This window comes from Mya arenaria, chromosome 3 (genome assembly GCF_026914265.1).
Source record: "Mya arenaria isolate MELC-2E11 chromosome 3, ASM2691426v1".
Lineage (NCBI taxonomy): Eukaryota > Metazoa > Mollusca > Bivalvia > Myida > Myidae > Mya > Mya arenaria.
The window spans coordinates 1,598,728-1,623,471 of record NC_069124.1 but is presented as its reverse complement, the minus strand read 5'-3'; the positions used below and the strand labels follow the sequence as shown (position 1 = coordinate 1,623,471).

The following is a 24,744-nucleotide window of genomic DNA, read 5'->3' as shown; positions in this document are numbered from 1 at the left end:
ATAGATGTTAAGGTAGCTACTGGACTTTCAATATAGGTGTTGTGGTAGCTACTGGACTTTCAATATAGGTGTTGTGGAAGCTACTGGAATTTCAATAGAGGTGTTGTGGTAGCTACTGGACTTTCAATATAGGTGTTGTGGAAGCTACTGCACTTTCAATAGAGGTGTTGTGGAAGCTACTGGACTTTCAATATAGGTGTTGTGGTAGCTACTGGACTTTCAATATGGGTGTTGTGGTAGCTACTGGACTATCCATATGGGTGTTGTGTTAGCTACTGGACTATCCATATAGGTGTTGTGGTAGCTACTGGACTTTCAATAGAGGTGTTGTGGTAGCTACTGGACTTTCAATATAGGTGTTGTGGTAGCTACAACTACTGGACTTTCAATATAGGTGTTGTGGTAGCTACAACTACTGGACTTTCAATATAGGTGTTGTGGTAGCTACTGGACTTTCAATAAAGGTGTTGTGGTAGCTACTGGACTTTCAATATAGGTGTTGTGGTAGCTACTGGACTTTCAATATAGGTGTTGTGGTAGCTACTGGACTTTCAATATAGGTATTGTTGAAGCTACTGGACTTTCAATATGGGTGTTGTGGTAGCTACTGGACTATCCATATGGGTGTTGTGGTAGCTACTGGACTTTTCATATGGGTGTTGTGGTAGCTACTGGACTAAACATAGGGGTGTTGTGGTAGCTACTGGACTATCCATATGGGTGTTGTGGTAGCTACTGGACTAAACATATGGGTGTTGTGGCAGCTACTGGACTATCCATATAGGTGTTGTCGTAGCTACTGGACTATCCATAGAGGTGCTGTGGCAGCTACTGGACTATCCATATGGGTGCTGTGTTAGCTGCTGGACTATCCATAGAGGTGCTGTGTTAGCTACTGGACTATCCATAGAGGTGTTATGGTAGCTACTGGACTATCCATAGTGGTGTTGTGGTAGCTACTGGACTTTCCATATGGGTGTTGTGGTAGCTACTGGACTACACATAGAGGTGTTGTGGTAGATACTGGACTTTCAATAGAGGTGTTGTGGTAGCTACTGGACTTTCAATATAGGTGTTGTGGTAGCTACCGGACTTTCAATAGAGATGTTATGGTAGCTACCGGACTTTCAATATAGATGTTATTGAAGCTACTGGACTTTCAATATAGGTGTTGTGGTAGCTACTGGACTTTCAATAGAGGTGTTGTGTTAGCTACTGGACTTTCAATATAGGTGTTGTGGTAGCTACTGGACTTTCAATATAGGTGTTGTGGTAGCTACAACTACTGGATTTTCAATATAGGTGTTGTGGTAGCTACAACTACTGGACTTTCAATATAGGTGTTGTGGTAGCTACTGGACTTTCAATATAGGTGTTGTGGTAGTTACTGGACTTTCAATATAGATGTTATGGTAGCTACTGGACTTTCAATATAGGTGTTGTGGTAGCTACTGAACTTTCAATATAGGTGTTGTGGTAGCTACTGGACTTTCAATAGAGGTGTTGTGGTAGCTACTGGACTATCAATATAGGTGTTGTGGTAGCTACTGCACTTTCAATAGAGGTGTTGTGGTAGCTACTGGACTATCCATAGAGGTGTTGTGGTAGCTACTGGACTTTCAATATGGGTGTTGTGGTAGCTACTGGACTATCCATATGGGTGTTGTGGTAGCTACTGGACTATCCATATAGGTGTTGTGGTAGCTACTGGACTTTCCACATGGGTGTTGTGGTAGCTACTGGACTATCCATATGGGTGTTGTGGTAGCTACTGGACTATCCATATAGGTGTTGTGGTAGCTACTGGACTTTCCACATGGGTTTTGTGGTAGCTACTGTACTAAACATATGGGTGTTGTGGTAGCTACTGGACTATCCATATGGGTGTTGTGGTAGCTACTGGACTATCCATATGGGTGTTGTGGCAGCTACTGGACTATCCATATAGGTGTTGTGGTAGCTACTGGACTTTCCACATGGGTGTTGTGGTAGCTACTGGACTATCCATATGGGTGTTGTGGTAGCTACTGGACTATCCATATAGGTGTTGTGGTAGCTACTGGACTTTCCACATGGGTGTTGTGGTAGCTACTGGACTAAACATATGGGTGTTGTGGTAGCTACTGGACTATCCATATGGGTGTTGTGGTAGCTACTGGACTATCCATATGGGTGTTGTGGCAGCTACTGGACTATCCATAGAGGTGCTGTGGCAGCTACTGGACTACACATAGAGGTGTTGTGGTAGCTACTGGACTTTCAATATAGATGTTATGGTAGCTACTGGCCTTTCAATATAGGTATTGTGGTAGCTACTGGACTTTCAATATAGGTGTTGTGGTAGCTACTGGACTTTCAATATAGGTGTTGTGGTAGCTACTGGACTTTCAATATAGGTGTTGTGGAAGCTACTGGACTTTCAATATAGGTGTTGTGGTAGCTACTGGACTTTCAATATGGGTGTTGTGGTAGCTACTGGACTTTCAATATGGGTGTTGTGGAAGCTACTGGACTTTCAATATGGGTGTTGTGGTAGCTACTGGACTATCCATATAGGTGTTGTGGTAGCTACTGGACTTTCCACATGGGTGTTGTGGTAGCTACTGGACTAAACATATGGGTGTTGTGGTAGCTACTGGACTAAACATATGGGTGTTGTGGTAGCTACTGGACTAAACATATGGGTGTTGTGGTAGCTACTGGACTTTCAATATGGGTGTTGTGGTAGCTACTGGACTATCCATATGGGTGTTGTGGTAGCTACTGGACTAAACATGTGGGTGTTGTGGCAGCTACTGGACTATCCATATAGGTGATGTCATAGCTACTGGACTATCCATAGAGGTGCTGTGGCAGCTACTGGACTATCCATATGGGTGCTGTGGTAGCTGCTGGACTATCCATAGAGGTGCTGTGGTAGCTACTGGACTATCCATAGAGGTGTTATGGTAGCTACTGGACTATCCATATGGGTGCTGTGGTAGCTACTGGACTATCCATATGGGTGTTGTGGTAGCTACTGGACTATCCATATGGGTGTTGTGGTAGCTACTGGACTTTCCATATGGGTGTTGTGGTAGCTACTGGACTATCCATATGGGTGTTGTGGTAGCTACTGGACTATCCATAGAGGTGTTATGGTAGCTACTGGACTTTCAATAGTGGTGTTGTGGTAGCTACTGGACTATCCATAGAGGTGTTGTGATAGCTACTGGACTATCCATATGGGTGTTGTGGTAGCTACTGGACTTTCAATATAGGTATTGTGGTAGCTACTGGACTTTCAATAGAGGTGTTGTGGTAGCTACTGGACTTTTCATATAGGTGTTGTGGTAGCTACTGTACTTTCAATAAAGGTGTTGTGGTAGCTACTGTTCTTTCAATAAAGGTGTTGTGGTAGCTACTGGACTATCCATAGAGGTTTTGTGGTAGCTACTGGACTATCCATAGAGGTTTTGAGGTAGCTACTGGAATACCCATAGAGGTGTTGTGGTAGCTACTGGACTATCCATTGAGGTGTTGTGGTAGCTACTGGACTATCCATATTGGTGCTATGGTAGCTACTGGACTAACCATCAAATTGTTGTGGTAGTTACTGGACTATCCATATGGGTGTTGTGGTAGCTACTGGACTATCCATAGAGGTGTTGTGGTAGCTACTGGACTACCCATAGAGGTGTTGTGGTAGCTACTGGACTATCCATAGAGGTTTTGTGGTAGCTACTGGAATACCCATAGAGGTGTTGTGGTAGCTACTGGACTATCCATAGAGGTGTTGTGGTAGCTACAGGACAATCCATAGAGGTGTTGTTGTAGCTACTGGACTATCCATAGAGGCGTTGTGGTAGCTACTGGACTATCCATAGAGGTGTTGTGGTAGCTACTGGACTATCCATAGAGGTGTTGTGGTAGCTACTGGGCTATCCATATGGGTGTTGTGGTAGTTACTGGACTATCCATGTGGGTGTTGTGGTAGTTACTGGACTATCCATATAGGTGTTGAGGTAGCTACTGGACTATCCATATGGGTGTTGTGGTAGCTACTGGACTATCCATCAAATTGTTGTGGTAGCTACTGGACTATCCATATAGGTGTTGTGGTAGCTACTGGACTATCTATAGAGGTGTTGTGGTAGCTACTGGACTATCTATAGAGGTGTTGTGTGTTGTGTTTCACAGAACCAAGGAGCATCCCCTTGAACAGAACCAGGGACATGCGACCTAGAGACCACAGATCCGCCTCCCCTTCCACAGAACCAGGGACAGGCGACCTAGGGATCACAGATCCGCCTCCCCTTCCACAGAACCAGAGACAGGCGACCTAGAGATCACAGATCTGCCTCCCCTTCCACAGAACCAGGGACAGGCGACCTAGGGATCACAGATCGGCCTCCCCTTCCACAGAACTAGACAGGCGACCTAGAGACCACCTTTTGTTTCCATTCCCAATGTCTGCATTCAGACTTGTCCACTGCTTTTAAATATTTTCATATTATTCTCCTTTATAACCCATCAGATTACTAGTACTTTTAAAATGTCCTTTACAAGTTAAGTCCACAGGGTTGGGTTTGGTACGAATTATATACTAGTATATGCCATGAACACTGGTACATGTGCCATTATAAATGCCAGCTTACTTTTAAACAAAGTGTTCTTCTAGATATAATAAAGCATGGCAAGTTTTAACATTAATACAGGTCCAGTTTTAGTTTCATTTAAAGCAGGTGTTTCTTCATTATTCGTCAGTTATAATCATGTATTATTATTATTTTTAAAAGTATCATTCTTGAACTGGGTTATTCCACATTCATGATCTTGATGAACTTGAACTGGACAATTCCACATTCATGCCATTTGTGACCTTGAACTGGGTAATACCACATTCATGACCTGGTGACCTTGAACTGGGTAATTCCAAATTCATGACCTTGGTGACCTTGAACAGGGTAATTCCACATTCATGCCATTTTTTACCTTGAGCGGGGTAATTCCACATTCATGATCTTGGTGAACTTGAACTGGGCAATTCAACAATAATGCCCTTTTGTGACCTTGAGCAGGGTAATTCCACATTCATGACCTGGTGACCTTGAACTGGGTAATTCCACATTCATGATCTTGGTGACCTTGAGCAGGGTAATTCCACATTCATGACCTGGTGACCTTGAACTGGGTAATTCCACATTCATGATCTTGGTGACCTTGAACTGGGTAATTCCACATTCATGACCTTGGTGACCTTGAATTGGGCAATTCCACATTCATGACCTTGGTGACATTGATGACCTTGATACTCCTTTAATTGTCTTCAAGCTGAGGGGTTAAATGAAAACAACAACAGTTTCCTCTAGTTAATATCTCTTCGTAGACAACATAAAATATGAAAATATTAAAACAACATGCAATTGTTTGGAGACTAGACCATTAAAAACTTGTTAAAACAAGCTAACTGTTGAAAGTCAGATTGCTAAGTATACATAACTATATAAACATCATGAATAATCATTATACCGCACAATTAACAGTGGAAGAACACCTTTGCTAATACATTTCCGGGAGAAGAATACACAAGTTTCCATGCAAGTTCTTACATTGATGATAACTATTATTGTAACGCTATACTTTGAGTAGTATGATATATAATCTACTGAACTAGAACAAAAGTATTGTTCATTCTAAAATGTACTGATATACAATTTCTAACAATTAAAGAGAAGAACAATCTTCATGATTACAGAGCCAAGATAACTGAGAAGTCGTATCTACAGCCAAGTATGGTGCATTTTACCATCATTGGAAGTGTTAAGATTGACAGAGAGGCTTTTATCAATACACAACATAAGTTTCAATTAAATTGCCTAAAATAGTGCTTAATGTAAGTGGATATTATCTTATCTTATGATATTTGTAAAGAAAATGACCATTGAACATGAAAAGCATCTAAATAATTGATAAAACTGCATTAAATTAAATGAGACCTTGACTGACGACTTCAAGTTAACATAAACATTGGCAATGTACCGTACAGACATAGCTCATGATCTACCCATCATGCTTTGCCATCTAAACCCATGAAACTGAAATTTTTCGGGCTTTACCAGAAATTGAGATGAAAATCTGACTGATTTTTATTGAAAGTTCAAGTGTTTGATATACAGTCGAACCCCATTGGTTCAATTTATGTGTGGTTTATGTTTAATTTCGTATGAGAGCATTTGTTGGGCACATTATTAGTGTGCCTCTTTTTGGCTTTAATCCACAAATAGAAAGAAGGAATTCTAAGAAAATACAAAGTAGATGTATATTGAACACCAGTCCAGGGCCCATATTCACTAAAATCTTGAGTCTGAGTTTCCTACCACATCTCAGTTATGCAAAATTTTCATCATTTAAGAAATTCTACATACCATTGAGGGTCATGTGACATCCTAAGAACCGGACAGTCAGCTTCCATAGGTGTATATGGACCTAGGGGTAAGCCGAGGTCCATTATTCTTCGGTGACTGGCTCGCCAGTTGTTAAAATGCCATATGGCCCATATTTCTTATATTATACCAAACATTTTTATAACCATTCATTTTTTAATTGCTTTGTGTGTTTTATTGAATCTGGCTTTGTGTACTAATATTTTTTGTCATGAAAATTGCAAAGCTGCACTTAGCAGTTGTATGTCAGCGGTCTATATAAAAACAAATTGACAGGTCCGCAACTGCCAAAAACAATGTATGGACTGATGACATTATAATATTGTTTTTTTATTAAAAAACATCTGTACATACGGACCGACCGACTTTATATATACAAAGAAAAGACACATTAATGTAGGGTATAATATCATATTATAGTTTATCATAAAAATGCGTCATTTTGATGAAAGGTATAAAAAGAATGTGAGTAATAGCCAAACATGCTTTTTATCACATATATGGTGAGTATCATCACCATTTCCTTCCTAGTTGCAATTATCCAATCAAATAAAGATTTGCAGTTTTGAAACTGGAGTCTCAAAGTCATTAAGACCTTCGTGAATACCAGTGCTGGCTTACAGGTAATACTAGAAGTAAACACAAGGCTACAAAGTTTAGTCAATCGTAAAAACAGAGGACGCATAAGGCACACATTAAAGAGCAACACAAAATAAATATTATTGCAGCTAAATAAAAGATCAGAATATATAAAATAGCATTTAAAAAAAATGCTGCATCTGCTCAAAACAAATACTGTAACATTCAGAACAGAATTCTTTACTACAATCTGTTCAAGTCTTGATTATATGAAAATATAAAACTACAGAAATATAAATACTATTTTAGAAATAAAATACATTCATGGGAGTATTAATGACATAATTGTTATACTATGTATCTTAAATTCTTGAAGATATCCATTTAATTTTAACAGACGTACATATAAAATTGAAATGAGGTATTTAAACAAGAGTCATTTGTATAATTTGTAGAACCAATACCAGTGAGATTTTGTAATATATAATAAAAACAACTTACAGAGACAAATCTGCATTAGTTTTCAAAAATTCTCATGCTGTAGAAATTACCTTGTGATCTATCCAGACCCTTTGGTATGGTTGTAATTGTGCATTTAATTCCTTACTGTGTAAGTGTGACCCCAGCCTGACCTTACTTTGAAGAACAGAATCGAGCAAGAGCCAAGCAAGCCGAAGCCAATGTTGGACCGTTGTTTTAATTCAGTAAAAAGCAAAAGGCACGGTCAACTCAGTGAGCCAACTGACCATACTCAGTGTTTACCCTTAAGTAAAGCAAAAACATTTAAGTACCAGGGGCAGTGATTACGAACGGTTTCAAGTCTGAGTTCAGACTCAAGACTCAATATGCCAAAACTTCATTTCACTGTAATTTTCCTTCTATCAGAGAACTGATGGTACAATTTGCTGAAATCTATTACTATTTGAATGTTTTACTAGTATTTACATATTTTTTTTGTAAAAGAAATAGAAATAAATATGATTTGAAGTTCTTTTATAAAAATGTTTTTCTGAGTCTGAGTCTAGACTTGGACTTGAGACTGTTCGTAATCATGGCCCCAGGTTTTATGCTTAAATTTTACCCTACCCTTCACAAAGTATCCTTATACCCTACGTGCCTTACCCCTGAAAAGAGCCATGGTTGAAGCCATGCATTGCAAATGAAATATCTTCATGATCCAGTTCTTAACTACTACGAGAATGAGATCACTCGGACTTCTATTTGATTTACAGGATACTCCAAAACTTGACACTTCTTACCAATAGTTCTCCATTAATCTTATTCAAAATATAATTTAACACATAATATAATATACTTAATGGCAGATGCAAGAATTTAGATTTTTTAAATAAAATAAAGATCACAAACACACTACTGAAATATTTTGTTCATGAAGATCATAGGATGAGATGAGTATTACTGACAGTACAATATGGTGGCCTGTATATTAAGTAATGTTAAGTAATCAGGCTGCAGTGGATTCTTTTCAAGAAAGAGAAATCTCACTCATATACTAAAACTTCATCAGCAAGCCCACACACTTAGTTACATACAATATTTGACTGTGAAAATTATATTCATTTTGATTGTGCAAAGCTTGGATTTCAACAAAACAGTATTAGTCCTGGGCTTGCGGGCTTGTGTTGACTTCCACCCTTGTAAAGCAGAATATAATATTTATTTGTCGTAATTATAAAAAAAAATTATCATTAATTAACAGCCTTAATACTGAAACCAAAAATAAAAAAAATAATAAATATATATACTGATCATCAGTAAATATGCGTAATATAAATGTAAAACAAACACGTCTTGAATACATTAAAATATTATATCACATATATTGTCAAAAGTGAGACAGATTTGATAAAAAGCATAACTACACACAGTAGTGAAATCAATACAGGATCTTGTGTTGACCATGTTAAACATGAATTGCTGTCTTCACACAATCACTAACCATGCTTCCATAATAGTTTCTTTATGCTTCATCAAATATAGCTGGAGTAAATTCCATCAAAAGATAATTCACAATTACACTTGCCTGGCAGTTATTCAGTAAAGCTTACTCTGTGGCATTTTTTTTAAATTAAGGCCATAACAAAATGATCAGGCCCAACTTGTTGGTAGGTTAGTTGTACTTGTTGGTAGGTTAGTTGTACTTGTTGGTAGGTTAGTTGTACTTGTTGGTAGGTTAGTTGTTCTTGTTGGTAGGTTAGTTGTACTTGTTGGTAGGTTAGTTGTTCTTGTTGGTAGGTTAGTTGTTCTTGTTGGTAGGTTAGTTGTACTTGTTGGTAGGTTAGTTGTTCTTGTTGGTAGGTTAGTTGTACTTGTTGGTAGGTTAGTTGTTCTTGTTGGTAGGTTAGTTGTACTTGTTGGTAGGTTAGTTGTTCTTGTTGGTAGGTTAGTTGTTCTTGTTGGTAGGTTAGTTGTACTTGTTGGTAGGTTAGTTGTACTTGTTGGTAGGTTAGTTGTACTTGTTGGTAGGTTAGTTGTTCTTGTTGGTAGGTTAGTTGTACTTGTTGGTAGGTTAGTTGTACTTGTTGGTAGGTTAGTTGTTCTTGTTGGTAGGTTAGTTGTACTTGTTGGTAGGTTAGTTGTTCTTGTTGGTAGGTTAGTTGTACTTGTTGGTAGGTTAGTTGTTCTTGTTGGTAGGTTAGTTGTACTTGTTGGTAGGTTAGTTGTTCTTGTTGGTAGGTTAGTTGTTCTTGTTGGTAGGTTAGTTGTACTTGTTGGTAGGTTAGTTGTTCTTGTTGGTAGGTTAGTTGTACTTGCCAATATAGAATCAATTTGGTATGGCCTACAGAAAAAGATAAAATAGCTTACAATAAGCAAAACTACGCTTCTGAACTTAAAATGGAATATTCTAGAACTAAAAGTGTACGCCTAGCACAAAAAAAGGCACAGAAAAAACTATGAATGCTGCTCAAACTATGGCAAGTAAAATGGCGAACAAGAAAGATAAAAGATCTAACAATTTAAACACATGAACACAAATAATAGTTATTTCTCTTAGTAACATGCACACAAGAAGTACTAGTTACCTCCCTTACTAACATGCACACAAGAAGTACTAGTTACCTCCCTTACTAACATGCACACAAGAAGTACTAGTTACCTCCCTTACTAACATGCACACAAGAAGTACTAGTTACCTCCCTTACTAACATGCACACAAGAAGTACTAGTTACCTCCTTTACTAACATGCATACAAGAATTACTAGTTACCTCCCTTACTACATCTCTAGAAGGTTGTGACAAGTTAACAAGTGCACCAATGAACCTATGATACCTTTTAATTTTCTTCGAATTTTCAAGTTCCAATTTTTTTTTCAAAACAATCTACCACACAAACAAAGAACTCACTGTCTTGAAAGTATTATAATCTACCCTTTTAAAGCATAATATTATCATTAACAAATTTGATTACCGATTAATATAATAAATTAAATTTATGATTATAAAGCATCTTATTCATTAAGCATCTTAATAATTGTTTTACTTTACATTTAACCACATGAAAATATTTTATTAAACATATTTCGCCATTTATCAACGGCAGAATACAAAAATGCTTACAAAATTTAATGAATAATTTGATATTCAAGACACTTATTGTTAACAACACATCAATAGCAACTGTTATAACTGCATTAGGAACAAATACAAGGATTAAAACATCACAATGCTGTCACGAAACGATGCTGAAGGCCTCCTACATCCATGGTCCTGGATCGAAAGCTCGCTGTCTTCTCATATGTTTAGACAAGAATGGCCGTTGACACTATGACACTGTTGATATACTGGCAGTGTTAACAAACTCATACCTTCATTCCATCGCCATTAACACTATGACACTGTTGATATACTGGCGGTGTAAAACAACTCAAACCTTCATTCCATAGCCATTAACACCTTGAAGACGTTGATATACTGGCGGTGTTAGCACAAGACTTCAATCTATGGAACCTCACATTTTCAAGGCTTGTCTGACCTGGAGGAACAAAACATGAACAATTACCGTAATGATAGTTTATGAGCCAGAAGTTTAAATGTTGTGGCTTGTGGCCGGACAAGTGGGTTTTCTCCAGGTTCCCCCTCATAAGGGGGTTTTCTCCAGGTTCCCCCTCATAACAAGACCAAACACTCACGCATAATCATGCCCACAGTATTGCACATAAGTTAATAAGTTAATATCAATCTATACAAAAATGCTGTAAAAGAAACAACATCTAAACTAAAATGCATTGTTAACAATAAAAAATTGAGAAGTGTTTCATTGAAAATTCCATTAAAGTCAATTTTATCGACTTTCTAATCTTGACATGTTGGTATGAAATATAACTCAAGCAAAACAACTCTCTCTCAATCTCTTCTCAATACCCTAATTAAACCCAGTAAGCCAACTTATACAAACTTTAATACGAATGGATATGTTTAAATTAAACTTGATAAGACTGTGATATGTAAGATGTTTTCAACAATTTCCTCTTTAAAAGCTTGGTGAAACCACTTCATTAAAAGTGCTAAGCTCAGACATGGTTCAGGTCCTCCCTTATTTAAAATGTGAAAATCTATGCCAACTTTCGAAAGCAATATTGGATGTCTTGCATGCAACCAATATGAACATGATAATTATGTGGATCATAATGCCATCAATTACATAGGAATAGAGAGGAAATTCTTTGTATTTTAAATACTACCTCATTTAAGCCTCCGCCCACATATGAACATTGCACAATACAAAACATATAAACATAACATACACAAAAGAAACTTTCAAGTAATTTATAACAATGGCTGATTTATCTTTTTAAAAACATGTCTCATTTCTCTCTGAAGAACTGCTCAAAAAGTTTATTGAATCTTCTTTCAATGACATTTTCGTATGTTGATACATACCCTTATAGCAATGTCTTTATCTTTCGTATTCATTGACTGGGGTTTGATTACTGTACAAGCAGCACTTGCTGCCTGACTGGAAACAGTCTGAGCAATCAAACAAAGATCTTGTCAACCAACAAGTAGCCCGCTTGAGCCTCCTTAGTTTGTTTGTGATTATATTAATCTTTCAAATCAATGAAGGGATTTTTTTTCACAATTAGGCCATACCAAATTGTTTCTATTTTTAGCATCCGCAGACAGATAGGACGGATAAGTTTTGGGCTTCCCCAAAGAGAAAAACAAACTCATTTTATATGATCAACGATACAGAGCATTAGTGCAAACAACATACCAGCACTTCATACTTTGTACAAGAATTCTTGTCATTTGATATCAGAAAATGATGCATTCTGTGTGATTCCCATAATCAAAACACTTAAATAAAATTTATGAGAACTTATTTTGCAATGGAAATTTATCTATCAATTCAGAATGTTCCCGAGTTCCAGAATGGACTATAGAGGCTCTGGTGTCTATATTCTATCAAGGATGTCATACATTTGTATCCTTTAGCGGGGGAAGGGGGGGGGGGGGAGTTCATACTCAGGGTTGAGTCTGAAGTCATTAAAAGAATTTTGTATGGCCTTATGTTCTGTTGGTTGACAGCACTCAAAATTGAAATCATTGATAACCAAGTGAACTTCAGCTGGAAGTGTATGCAAGTGTGGCAAAGGTGATAGCTTTTTATTATTACCATAATTGTCCTAACTGGGAATACCGTAAGAGATGCATAGTGGAGTTTTTTGTTGATATCTCGTCTTGAACAATGCTTAACATTACTGAGATTTCGTTTCCATTGCTCCTGTTGACCTTTTTTGTAAAACCTGAGATTGTAGTGTACAACAATAAGTTGCATAAGAGTAATTATATAAACCATATATTTTATATTCATGATAAGATTTTCGCAAAGGAAGTTGAATTTGACACACACCCTGTGAGTCTATAAAGACAAATACGGTATTTCATATTTTATAAGTGTCCCATCATGAGAAGGCAGCTGTCTTATGCCTAATTGTTACATCATGTATGTACTACTTGATAAGACTGAGGTGAAACCCTGACTTTGACAAAGTTTACTTTAAAACTTCTGTCTTGATCTTCAGACAGTCTGACTGGCACAACACAAAGATACATGCACATGATATTTAAATCTTTCATACTTAAGGACAATGTGATAAATCAGTAAGAGCTGAGGGGCTTAACCATTTTGGTGAGGATTTGGGGGCCGCTTTAGAACTCCGATGGGGGGAAGCACCCTGCTGCAGAAGCAAAGCCGGCTTTATAGCAGCCATTTTGAGGGATCTTTTGCCGGCTTTATAGCAGCCATTTTGAGGGATCTCTTGCCGGCTTTATAGCAGCCATTTTGAGGGATCTCTTGCCGGCTTTATAGCAGCCATTTTGAGGGATCTCTTGCCGGCTTTATAGCAGCCATTTTGAGGGATCTCTTGACTTCAAATTTGAAGCAAACTGGCAATACAAACAACAAATATACAAATCACCCAAAGTACCCAATTATTATTTTTTTCTCAAGTTTAACAAACAATTTTTAATTTCTTTTTATGGTCCCTGATCCATGGAGAAATCCCATCCCTGTATACCATGTTTACACTTTGTATGCCTTAACACAGCATGCTGGAAGGCAATTCTAATACATTTTATGACTCAACCATTAATACAGAAATGATATATGACACAAGCATCAATCAATACTACCAAAGGTATATATGCTGCCTGCTTGCACTAGCATCAATCAATACTACCAAAGGTATATATGCTGCCTGCTTGCACAAGCATCAATCAATACTACCAAAGGTATATATGCTGCCTGCTTGCACTAGCATCAATCAATACTACCAATGGTATATATGCTGCCGGCTTGAACTAGCATCAATCAATACTACCAATGGTATATATGCTGCCTGCTTGCACTAACATCAATCAATACTACCAAAGGTATATATGCTGCCTGCTTGCACTAGCATCAATCAATACTACCAAAGGTATATATGCTGCCGGCTTGCACTAGCATCAATCAATACTACCAAAGGTATATATGCTGCCGGCTTGCACTAGCATCAATCAATACTACCAAAGGTATATATGCTGCCTGCTTGCACAAGCATCAATCAATACTACCAAAGGTATATATGCTGCCTGCTTGCACTAGCATCAATCAATACTACCAAAGGTATATATGCTGCCTGCTTGCACAAGCATCAATCAATACTACCAAAGGTATATATGCTGCCTGCTTGCACTAGCATCAATCAATACTACCAAAGGTATATATGCTGCCTGCTTGCACAAGCATCAATCAATACTACCAAAGCTATATATGCTGCCTGCTTGCACTAGCATCAATCAATACTACCAATGGTATATATGCTGCCTGCTTGCACTAACATCAATCAATACTACCAAAGGTATATATGCTGCCGGCTTGCACTAGCATCAATCAATACTACCAAAGGTATATATGCTGCCTGCTTGCACTAGCATCAATCAATACTACCAAAGGTATATATGCTGCCTGCTTGCACTAGCATCAATCAATACTACCAAAGCTATATATGCTGCCTGCTTGAACTAGCATCAATCAATACTACCAAAGGTATATATGCTGCCTGCTTGCACAAGCATCAATCAATACTACCAAAGGTATATATGCTGCCTGCTTGCACTAGCATCAATCAATACTACCAAAGGTATATATGCTGCCTGCTTGCACTAGCATCAATCAATACTACCAAAGGTATATATGCTGCCTGCTTGCACAAGCATCAATCAATACTACCAATGGTATATATGCTGCCGGCTTGAACTAGCATCAATCAATACTACCAATGGTATATATGCTGCCTGCTTGCACTAACATCAATCAATACTACCAAAGGTATATATGCTGCCTGCTTGCACTAGCATCAATCAATACTACCAAAGGTATATATGCTGCCGGCTTGCACAAGCATCAATCAATACTACCAAAGGTATATATGCTGCCGGCTTGCACTAGCATCAATCAATACTACCAAAGGTATATATGCTGCCTGCTTGCACTAGCATCAATCAATACTACCAAAGGTATATATGCTGCCGGCTTGCACAAGCATCAATCAATACTACCAAAGGTATATATGCTGCCGGCTTGCACTAGCATCAATCAATACTACCAAAGGTATATATGCTGCCGGCTTGCACTAGCATCAATCAATACTACCAAAGGTATATATGCTGCCTGCTTGCACTAGCATCAATCAATACTACCAAAGGTATATATGCTGCCGGCTTGAACTAGCATCAATCAATACTACCAATGGTATATATGCTGCCTGCTTGCACTAACATCAATCAATACTACCAAAGGTATATATGCTGCCTGCTTGCACTAGCATCAATCAATACTACCAAAGGTATATATGCTGCCGGCTTGCACTAGCATCAATCAATACTACCAAAGGTATATATGCTGCCGGCTTGCACAAGCATCAATCAATACTACCAAAGGTATATATGCTGCCGGCTTGCACAAGCATCAATCAATACTACCAAAGGTATATATGCTGCCGGCTTGCACAAGCATCAATCAATACTACCAAAGGTATATATGCTGCCTGCTTGCACTAGCATCAATCAATACTACCAAAGGTATATATGCTGCCGGCTTGCACTAGCATCAATCAATACTACCAAAGGTATATATGCTGCCTGCTTGCACTAGCATCAATCAATACTACCAAAGGTATATATGCTGCCTGCTTGCACAAGCATCAATCAATACTACCAATGGTATATATGCTGCCTGCTTGCACTAACATCAATCAATACTACCAAAGGTATATATGCTGCCTGCTTGCACTAGCATCAATCAATACTACCAAAGGTATATATGCTGCCTGCTTGCACTAGCATCAATCAATACTACCAAAGGTATATATGCTGCCGGCTTGCACAAGCATCAATCAATACTACCAAAGGTATATATGCTGCCGGCTTGCACAAGCATCAATCAATACTACCAAAGGTATATATGCTGCCTGCTTGCACTAGCATCAATCAATACTACCAAAGGTATATATGCTGCCGGCTTGCACAAGCATCAATCAATACTACCAATGGTATATATGCTGCCTGCTTGCACTAACATCAATCAATACTACCAAAGGTATATATGCTGCCTGCTTGCACTAGCATCAATCAATACTACCAAAGGTATATATGCTGCCTGCTTGCACTAGCATCAATCAATACTACCAATGGTATATATGCTGCCTGCTTGCACAAGCATCAATCAATACTACCAAAGGTATATATGCTGCCTGCTTGCACTAGCATCAATCAATACTACCAATGGTACATATGCTGCCTGCTTGCAAAATCAACGCTACCTGCTTGAACTAGCATCAATCAAGACTACCAATGGCATATATGCTGCCTGCTTGCACTAGCATCAATCAACATTACCAAAGGTATAAATGCTGCCTGCTTGCACAGCATCAATCAACATTACCGAAGGTATGTATGCTGCCTGCTTGCACAAGCATCAATCAACACTACCGAAGGTATGTATGCTGCCTGCTTGCACAAGCATCAATCAACACTACCGAAGGTATGTATGCTGCCTGCTTGCACAAGCATCAATCAACACTACCGAAGGTATGTATGCTGCCTGCTTGCACACGCATCAATCAACACTACCGAAGGTATGTATGCTGCCTGCTTGCACACGCATCAATCAACACTACCGAAGGTATGTATGCTGCCTGCTTGCACACGCATCAATCAACACTACCGAAGGTATGTATGCTGCCTGCTTGCACACGCATCAATCAACACTACCGAAGGTATGTATGCTGCCTGCTTGCACAAGCATCAATCAACACTACCGAAGGTATGTATGCTGCCTGCTTGCACAAGCATCAATCAACATTACCGAAGGTATGTATGCTGCCTGCTTGCACAAGCATCAATCAACACTACCGAAGGTATGTATGCTGCCTGCTTGCACAAGCATCAATCAACACTACCGAAGGTATATATGCTGCCTGCTTGCACTAACATCAATCAATACTACCAAAGGTATATATGCTGCCGGGTATATGCTGCCTGCTTGCACTAGAATCAATCAATACTACCAAAGGTATATATGCTGCCGGGTATATGCTGCCTGCTTGCACTAGCATCAAACAATACTATCAAAAGTATCAAAAGACAAGTGATTAGAATGAGATCTATACAGTGATTATGGACAGCTGTAGATGCAGTTTAGAAAGCCCTATTCCTGAAAGGGCATTGCTGTTATCAGTATTGACCACATTTATAAATTGGCTTTGTCCACACAAGTTTGACCATATATGTACCTGGTTTATGTTGATAAAGCTTAGCAGGTTAATAACGAAGATGATGTATGAAAGTTTGACCATATATGTACCTGGTTTATGTGGATGAAGCTAAGCAGGTTAATAACGAAGATGATGATGTAGCCCAGATACTGGAAAAATGTCAGGAACTCCTGAAAGTAGAACAAACAACTCGTTTACATGAATGATTGAACTGTACATGTATAGAACTTTCTTTTGCAATATTCTTTTATGCATTTGAGTTCTGTTTCAGCTAATTTCGCAAGATTAAAAATTTATGATGCGAATATATAGCCACCAGAAAGCAACTGTATCTAACTGCTTGGTTCAAAATTTGCAACCACAAAATAACAAAACAAAAAAATAACCCTTTCTAAATGATAACTTTATAGGGAAATATAATTATTAGAGAGACACAACATGAAATCATTTAAACTAAAATGGCATGCATTTAATGTTCATGTTTCTACTGCGCATTAATGCACTAATGATGTTATATGTGCCTGTCAAAAACAATAAAGCAAAAAAAGGAAAAATGAGAGGTTTAGCATGAGCCATAATCAGTATTTAGGTAAAGCGGAGTTACATAGCCTCATTGTGAATTGACTGTAAACAACAGTTTCTGCACAAGGTATGAAGTCCATTGAATGAACATTATTTGAGATAAAACCCCAAGTTGCCCTTAAACTTTAATCAAACTTTGTATGCAGTCAAGGGCCATAATGTGTAGTAACATACACTTTAAATTTAATATGGTGTTATGTAACCTAATGGCGTGATGGCCCGTAACAACTGTGTGAAGTATAAAGTTCCTTATGATCTGAGTTATAACTTCAAGTAGCCATATAATTTAACCAATCTTTCTAGTTGATCAAGGGACATAATCTGTATTCAGGATAACATGGAGTTAGGTAACCTTATTGTTTGATGGCTGTAAACAATCGTGTGAAATATAAAGTGAATTGAAAAAAGGATATAATAGTTATTAAGGAAACTCAAAATAACCCTAAAACTTTAACCAGACACAATATGCCCAATAACTTTAACCAATCAGGTGCTATAATTTGTATTTAGCATGATACCATATGGAACCTAATGGTGTGATGGTCCTGAACAAGTGTGTGAAGTATGAAGTGAATTGAACGAACAGTTTTGGAGTTGTAAGTGAAAATGCCAACTTGCCCTAAAACTAACTTGAAGCAGACGCTGTAATAGGTGCTTTTAGTATAGCCTCCCTTTAACTTTGAATAGTTTTGCTATTTAAACATGTACAGTTGAACACCACTATTCCGAACACTGTTTATCCGAAATTATCGCTATTCCGAAATTATTTTTCGGTCCCGATTTAATTCCTTCTTTGTTAAACTAAATTTTTAATCTATAATCCGAAATCGCTATTACGAAAAAATCGCTATTTCTAAGTAAGAATACGGTCCCGATTTGGTATTTCAAACCTATTAATCAATCCTTATTTCGAACTTGATCACCTCATAGTTTTTCACACCATACTGCAAATGCACTGGGGCATCCGCTTGAGGTGACAATGGAGCACAATTAGCGCTTGTTAAAGAATGACATTGAGCACGCGTATTTTACAATCATCGATGTCAGAAAATGAGCAATTAATTTGGGTGATGTAGTGTGTACGTAATTATTGGTTAACACAACCTCGATATCATTCAAAAATGTCTATCTCATCAGATTTGATCGCTGCATTGCTCACTTGAACCGCTACCAAACAATCCGGAGAAGGGCCCGGTAACCAACTGTGCTATGTTCCGAATGCATACATGTGCTGTCATTTTGTTTTAAATTTTAAATGTTGTTTTAAGAAGTATTATATCCAATTATTTATCATTTATTAAACAATAATTCAACAAACATGTATACAAAAGATCACTCAAGCTGAATGTATCTTATTGATAATGTGTAACTGACATTGCAATCTTCACGACTTAAATTTTCACCTCATCTACAATTCACTAACGCGAACGCTGTTATTTTCTTAAAATTGTTTATCCGAAATATCACTATTTCGAAATAAATTGTTGGGTCCCTACGATTTCAGATTAACGGTGTTCAACTGTATATTATGTTCTTTATGAGCAGTTAAACAATACAGGTTAATTACACTGTATCATAATGTACTAGACCGATCATTTCACTTTTATCATCCGAATTACACTTTCGGGTCAAATTTTGACTCTATATAAGACTGATCATCATATTTAGAAGATTTTAAAACATTTGGTGAATGGGGAAAAAGTTTCTTAACTCGGTAAGTGCCCAGAATTCTCAAAAATACAAACCCCCGGTGCATTCAATAGGACATATATGTGAAGAAAAATCATATAAATTCAGTATATATAGAGAATACTAGGATTAAGTGCCATGGATGGAGGAAGTTTATCTGGCAAGGCGGAGGAATTTATCGGGTGAGCCGATAGACATCATGTGGTCAACTAACCTAATAAACTAAAATTTACACGGCACTTTGTTATTGGACCGATTTCTATGCAAGTGACAGGATATAATTATATATTATATTTTTTTGTTGGGGCAAATGTTGCTCATTATAAATGTGTTATTAGTCATTAACAAAGCATTTCCGTTTTAATAATGCATCATACATCTCCACAAAATCTTACGCTTACACTTCAATAACCAGTCAAGTAACACACGGATATATCCCATGTATCATGAGTTATCATATGGCATATAATAGTGCTACTAAAATTGTGATAATAAATGTGGGATGGTCACATTTTAGGCTAATGATATTTAAGTCCAAAAAGAAGGTCAAAGTCAACGTCTTTATTGTATAGATACATGTATCAACGGTATTACATGAATATCATGTGACCTATATACTTGAGAAGAATGAAAAGTATGGCAAGCTGCCGTGATAATTCAGTACAATGATAACTGTTGGTGATAACTATTTTCATTACAATTGTGCCAGGTACAATGCTGCAACTGCATGCTTAGGGCTGCAGCAGTTATTGATAGCGCTGCTGTTGAGACAGCTTATGCATTATTCAGACATTATTCAGTCAAATTCATATCATCTAGGGTTGGAAGTTTCCTGGACATAATTTCAGACACATACTAGATTGTATTAAAGTTATCAACAAAAACTATTTCAATTCTGTTTCAGAAATCAATTTTAAAAATAATTCAGAAATCATTGTTTCTTGTTTTGTTGTTTTTCATCATATTCTGAGATCAGAATGCAATATTAACTGTCATGATTTATTGCAATAGATATTACACCCAAAGGATTGATATTTCAGCCTTTTCTGGTCTTTTAAAAGGGAAAAGAAACTAATATTTCAATAATTTCCTCAATTGTAGAAGACAGAAAAGCTTGTTCTTTTAAAGTGAACTTCTTATTCAAGATTTATCAATACATAGACATGCATAACAAAAATCGAATTTGACTGATAAACCTTTAACTACTTACTAAATTATGCATTTACGGAAAAAATTAGTTACTGATAACAACATTGTAACCATGTATTTAATTTAATAGCAGAAAGCGCAAAAATATTAAATGATTGGTGAATGCTAAAAGATTTACTGTGGTCTACTATAGTCTCATTAGGTAAAAATACCATGTTTTATGCTCATTTCTTTCAAATTAAACTAGGCATCCTTCATAAGAACCATTGTTTACGACATTTATTCATCCTTTTTTTAATATTAAAACAACGGTATTAATTGTGCTAAATCTCATTAGGTAGTAAGAGTGCATCTTTAACAGTAAAGTTTTCCAATTTTTTATGTAAAACGATGCATGACTTTCAAAATGGCATATTTCCAGATGCAAATTTTCACAAAATAAAAAGGGAAGTTTTTTTCCCCAAAAATGGGCAGAAAAAGGCCTGAATAGTAAATTATTGTTGGAGTTTCAGTACCTCCAATTTTTAATTGTGGGATTTATATTAACCATTGTTAAATGTTATTTGTTCTTCTATTTGAATCATTAGTTTCAAATCCATCATAATTATATGTATCTAATAATAGATAATCTACTATTTAATATATTACAATTAAGTGTATGTAAAATTACATTAAAATAATAAGGAAGTTTCAAATGTTGTTGAATTTGTTTGTCACTATTCCCAATAAGGTTTCATGTTACCAATCGCTACATTAATCTTTGTTGAAGCTATAAAAATGTTAAATTTTTTGTTCAATACATTCAATACTTGGATTACAGAATGAACATTTACTACCAAACCTATTGTGCAGATTTTGCTGACTGCCATGATTTTTCCTTACTGCTAACGTTATCCTTATAATCTATTATTCAATATACCCCGCAATATAAGCATATCGCAAACAATGCGTTAATTTCTATAATTTGTCCTCCGTCCCCCAATCTTCCAAGTCATCCCTATAGGAGGCATTGCATAGTACCGGTATTAACTAATGGTAATGAAGGTAGGTGTTTTTAATTTCCTAAAGGCTATTTCTTTGTTTCTGTCCTATAAATATAATTCTAGTCAGTTTTTTTTACTCATACCCATAATCTGATCACTTGATCCATACTCAAAAGTAGTTTGATCCCTGAAAATTATGCTTTGCAACTGTGAGTTTTCAAATGTTTATGTCACCTTATTGACACTAATCTTAATTTCAGATGCCCTTGTTAAACTTGTGTGAATGTGGATAAATAATAAATATTGAATACAATGCAGCGTATAACTATATATTATATTTAGTATTGGTGATTAAAAATAGCCTATTACGTTAAGTGGAATTTTCCACACAGAAACAAGCCCAAAAGGCCTTTAACCATGCGCTGTGAACTTTGAACCCATGTTGGACACCAGTCACCTTAAATCAAAACTTTCTGAAAATCTTTAAATAGTAACAAACATAAAAAAATCACATTTGAACAAACATTTTGCGCAATAATGACTTTTTAAATGAAAAGTATATTCAATTTTGTTTGATTAGTTTTGACACTTAAAAAAACATATAATTACTTCTGCTCATCCAAAATATATACCCGCAATTTACCATGATGACACAAGATTCAAAAGCAGATCATTGGTAAGTATTATTCTTAAAAGAAATTTGTAATAAAAATGAATAGTCTATATACAGCTGTGTATATTGTTTGTTGATTTAAATTAAAAACGTTTTGAAATACAGACACAGTCTCAAAAACATCCCTCTTTTTAAGAAATATACCACACCACTGATGGTCATATGACATTATAAGGACCGGCCAGTCAACCACTGAAGGTGTATATGGACCGAGGCGTTAGCCGAGGTCCATTCACCTTCGGGGGCTGACTGACCGGTCCTTATAATGCCATATGGCCCGAAGTGGTGTGTTATATTTCTTATATTATACGAACACTTTTCATAACAATTCAATATTTTTAAAGCAATTTAAATGTGTTTTATTGAACAAAGCTAATAATGTTTACTTGCGACAAGTTTTCGCCGTTGTGAAAATAGCAAGACACACTTACCAATTGTAGGACGTCAGCGTTCCATATCACGTTTTTGGCGAGGTACGGACCGGCCAAAACTATAATATGGACCGCTGACATCATTAAACTAGATTTTCATCAAAATACAGTGATATACGGACTGATCGAGTTTATATATACAAAGAAGGGACAAATTTATGTGAGGTATAATATTACAGTATATATTTTTCCATATTACATTTGAATTTGTGTTTTTCAGGATTTAAGTCCATTTTAATTCTGAGGTTGGCAATGTTGTTTTTGTTTGGAGCAATATTATATAAAGAATATGAATAATTCAATAACTATTAATATTGTTAATAATTGTGGGCTTATTTCAAATGTCAATGGCAAAACAATCTCTCAAGAATGGGGAGATACACTTTTCATGTGTACAGTAATAGCTTTTTAACATTTCAACAGGGTAATTGCGAAGGAGTAAAGTTTAATTTGAATATGAACGAAAGTCCTCATTATTGTCGGGTCATATGTTTTAAGCATCTTCGATATTAATCACTAAAGAATTAGACTATACCAGTGTCTTTGGAAACATTTTTATATTTAAATACCTATGAAATCCGCTTTAATATTTTTTTTGTTTTTACTGAATTACAAACAAATATATGTGTTTATACCCATATTTTGTCGATGAAGACAGCAATACAGATCATGTGGACAATACACTGGCCCTCCCATATCCTCCACATGTAGATGATCAGCCACATACTCCCCGAATGAAGCGCATCTGACTGGATCGACTGGAAAAAGGTGAAACATACTTTATAATAAACTATTTTAAGTTATATTACTATAATTTCACTTTATGAAAACCTGGTAAAAAATATAAAAATGTGTGTCAAAAGCAAGAAAAAAAGTATGAAAAAACTGTCAATCAAGGGCGATAATTTGTACTTAGGTTTAATATGAGTTATGTAACTCAATTTGTGCAATGTCTATGTGTAAAGCATGAAGGCCATTGAATGACCAGTATTTGAGATCTATTGCCCCAAATTTCAAACAATTTTTTTAAGTCAATGACTTAAAGGCCATTTTTTATATCAAGGAAAATATGGAGTTATGTAACCTAATTGTGTGATGGCCCTAAACAAAAGTATGAAGTATTAAGTCAATAGAATGAAGGGTATAGAATTAATTAGTGAAAATGCCAACTTGCCTTTAAACTTTAACTGGACTTAATGTGCCATAAAACTTTAACCCAAGTTCTTAAATCAATCAGGGGGCCATAATTTGTATTAAGGATAAAATAATGTTTTATGTAACCTAATTGTAAGATGGTCATCAATAATTGTTTGAAGTTTTAAGTCAATTGAATGAAGGGCATAGAAATTATGAGTACAAATCCCAACTTGCCCTTAAACTTAAACCTTAGACACAACATGCCATAAACCTTTCACTGAGGTTCCTATATCAAACAGGGGCCATTATTTGTACTTAGGATAAATATAGGGTTGTGTAACTCATGGTGTGATGCTCCTGAACAACTGTGAAATATTTAGTGCATTGAATGAAGGTATTGAAGCTATAAGTGAAAATGTAACTTGCCTAAATGTTTAAACTGACGCCAATGCAGACGTTGGGGAGAGTAGTAAAGCCTCCTTATTCTTTGAATAGTCCAGCTAAAAAAAATGCCATCACATTATACAAAATATCAATTTAAAAACAGTTTAAAGCTGACTTAAAACAGACTTCAAATTAACAGTACTAATATGTCAAGACTGATAAACTCATAAGGTCGGAAATTACCGGTACAAAGAACATTTGATTCCATAAAAGTAGCAGGATGAATCAGATGAAGTGATGAGACATTGTTATTGATCTGTGTTCATTTATGGAACTAGAGGATAGTTGACCCTGAACTGTTACAGGTCTGTCTAGCTGTCAAAGTTTGTGTCTGGTAAATGATCCTTTAGAACGTTTTCTGTGATAGA

General features: G+C 36.5%; 1 protein-coding gene across 4 annotated transcripts in view; it reads right to left on the bottom strand.

Moving 5' to 3' along the window:
• Positions 1 to 5,341: 5,341 nt before the first annotated feature.
• The window catches only part of LOC128227658 (ceramide phosphoethanolamine synthase-like), a 36,779-nt gene continuing 17,376 nt past the window's right edge, over positions 5,342 to 24,744 (bottom strand). For all 4 annotated transcript variants that reach the window (XM_052938398.1, XM_052938399.1, XM_052938396.1 and 1 more), the window contains exons 3-5: positions 23,431 to 23,553; positions 17,378 to 17,458; positions 5,342 to 10,999 (exon numbers count right to left, since the gene is read on the bottom strand). In XM_052938398.1, coding sequence (XP_052794358.1) covers positions 10,976 to 10,999; positions 17,378 to 17,458; positions 23,431 to 23,553 — 228 coding nt within the window. In that variant the 3' untranslated portion in view covers positions 5,342 to 10,975. The remainder of the gene's footprint in view (positions 11,000 to 17,377; positions 17,459 to 23,430; positions 23,554 to 24,744) is intronic.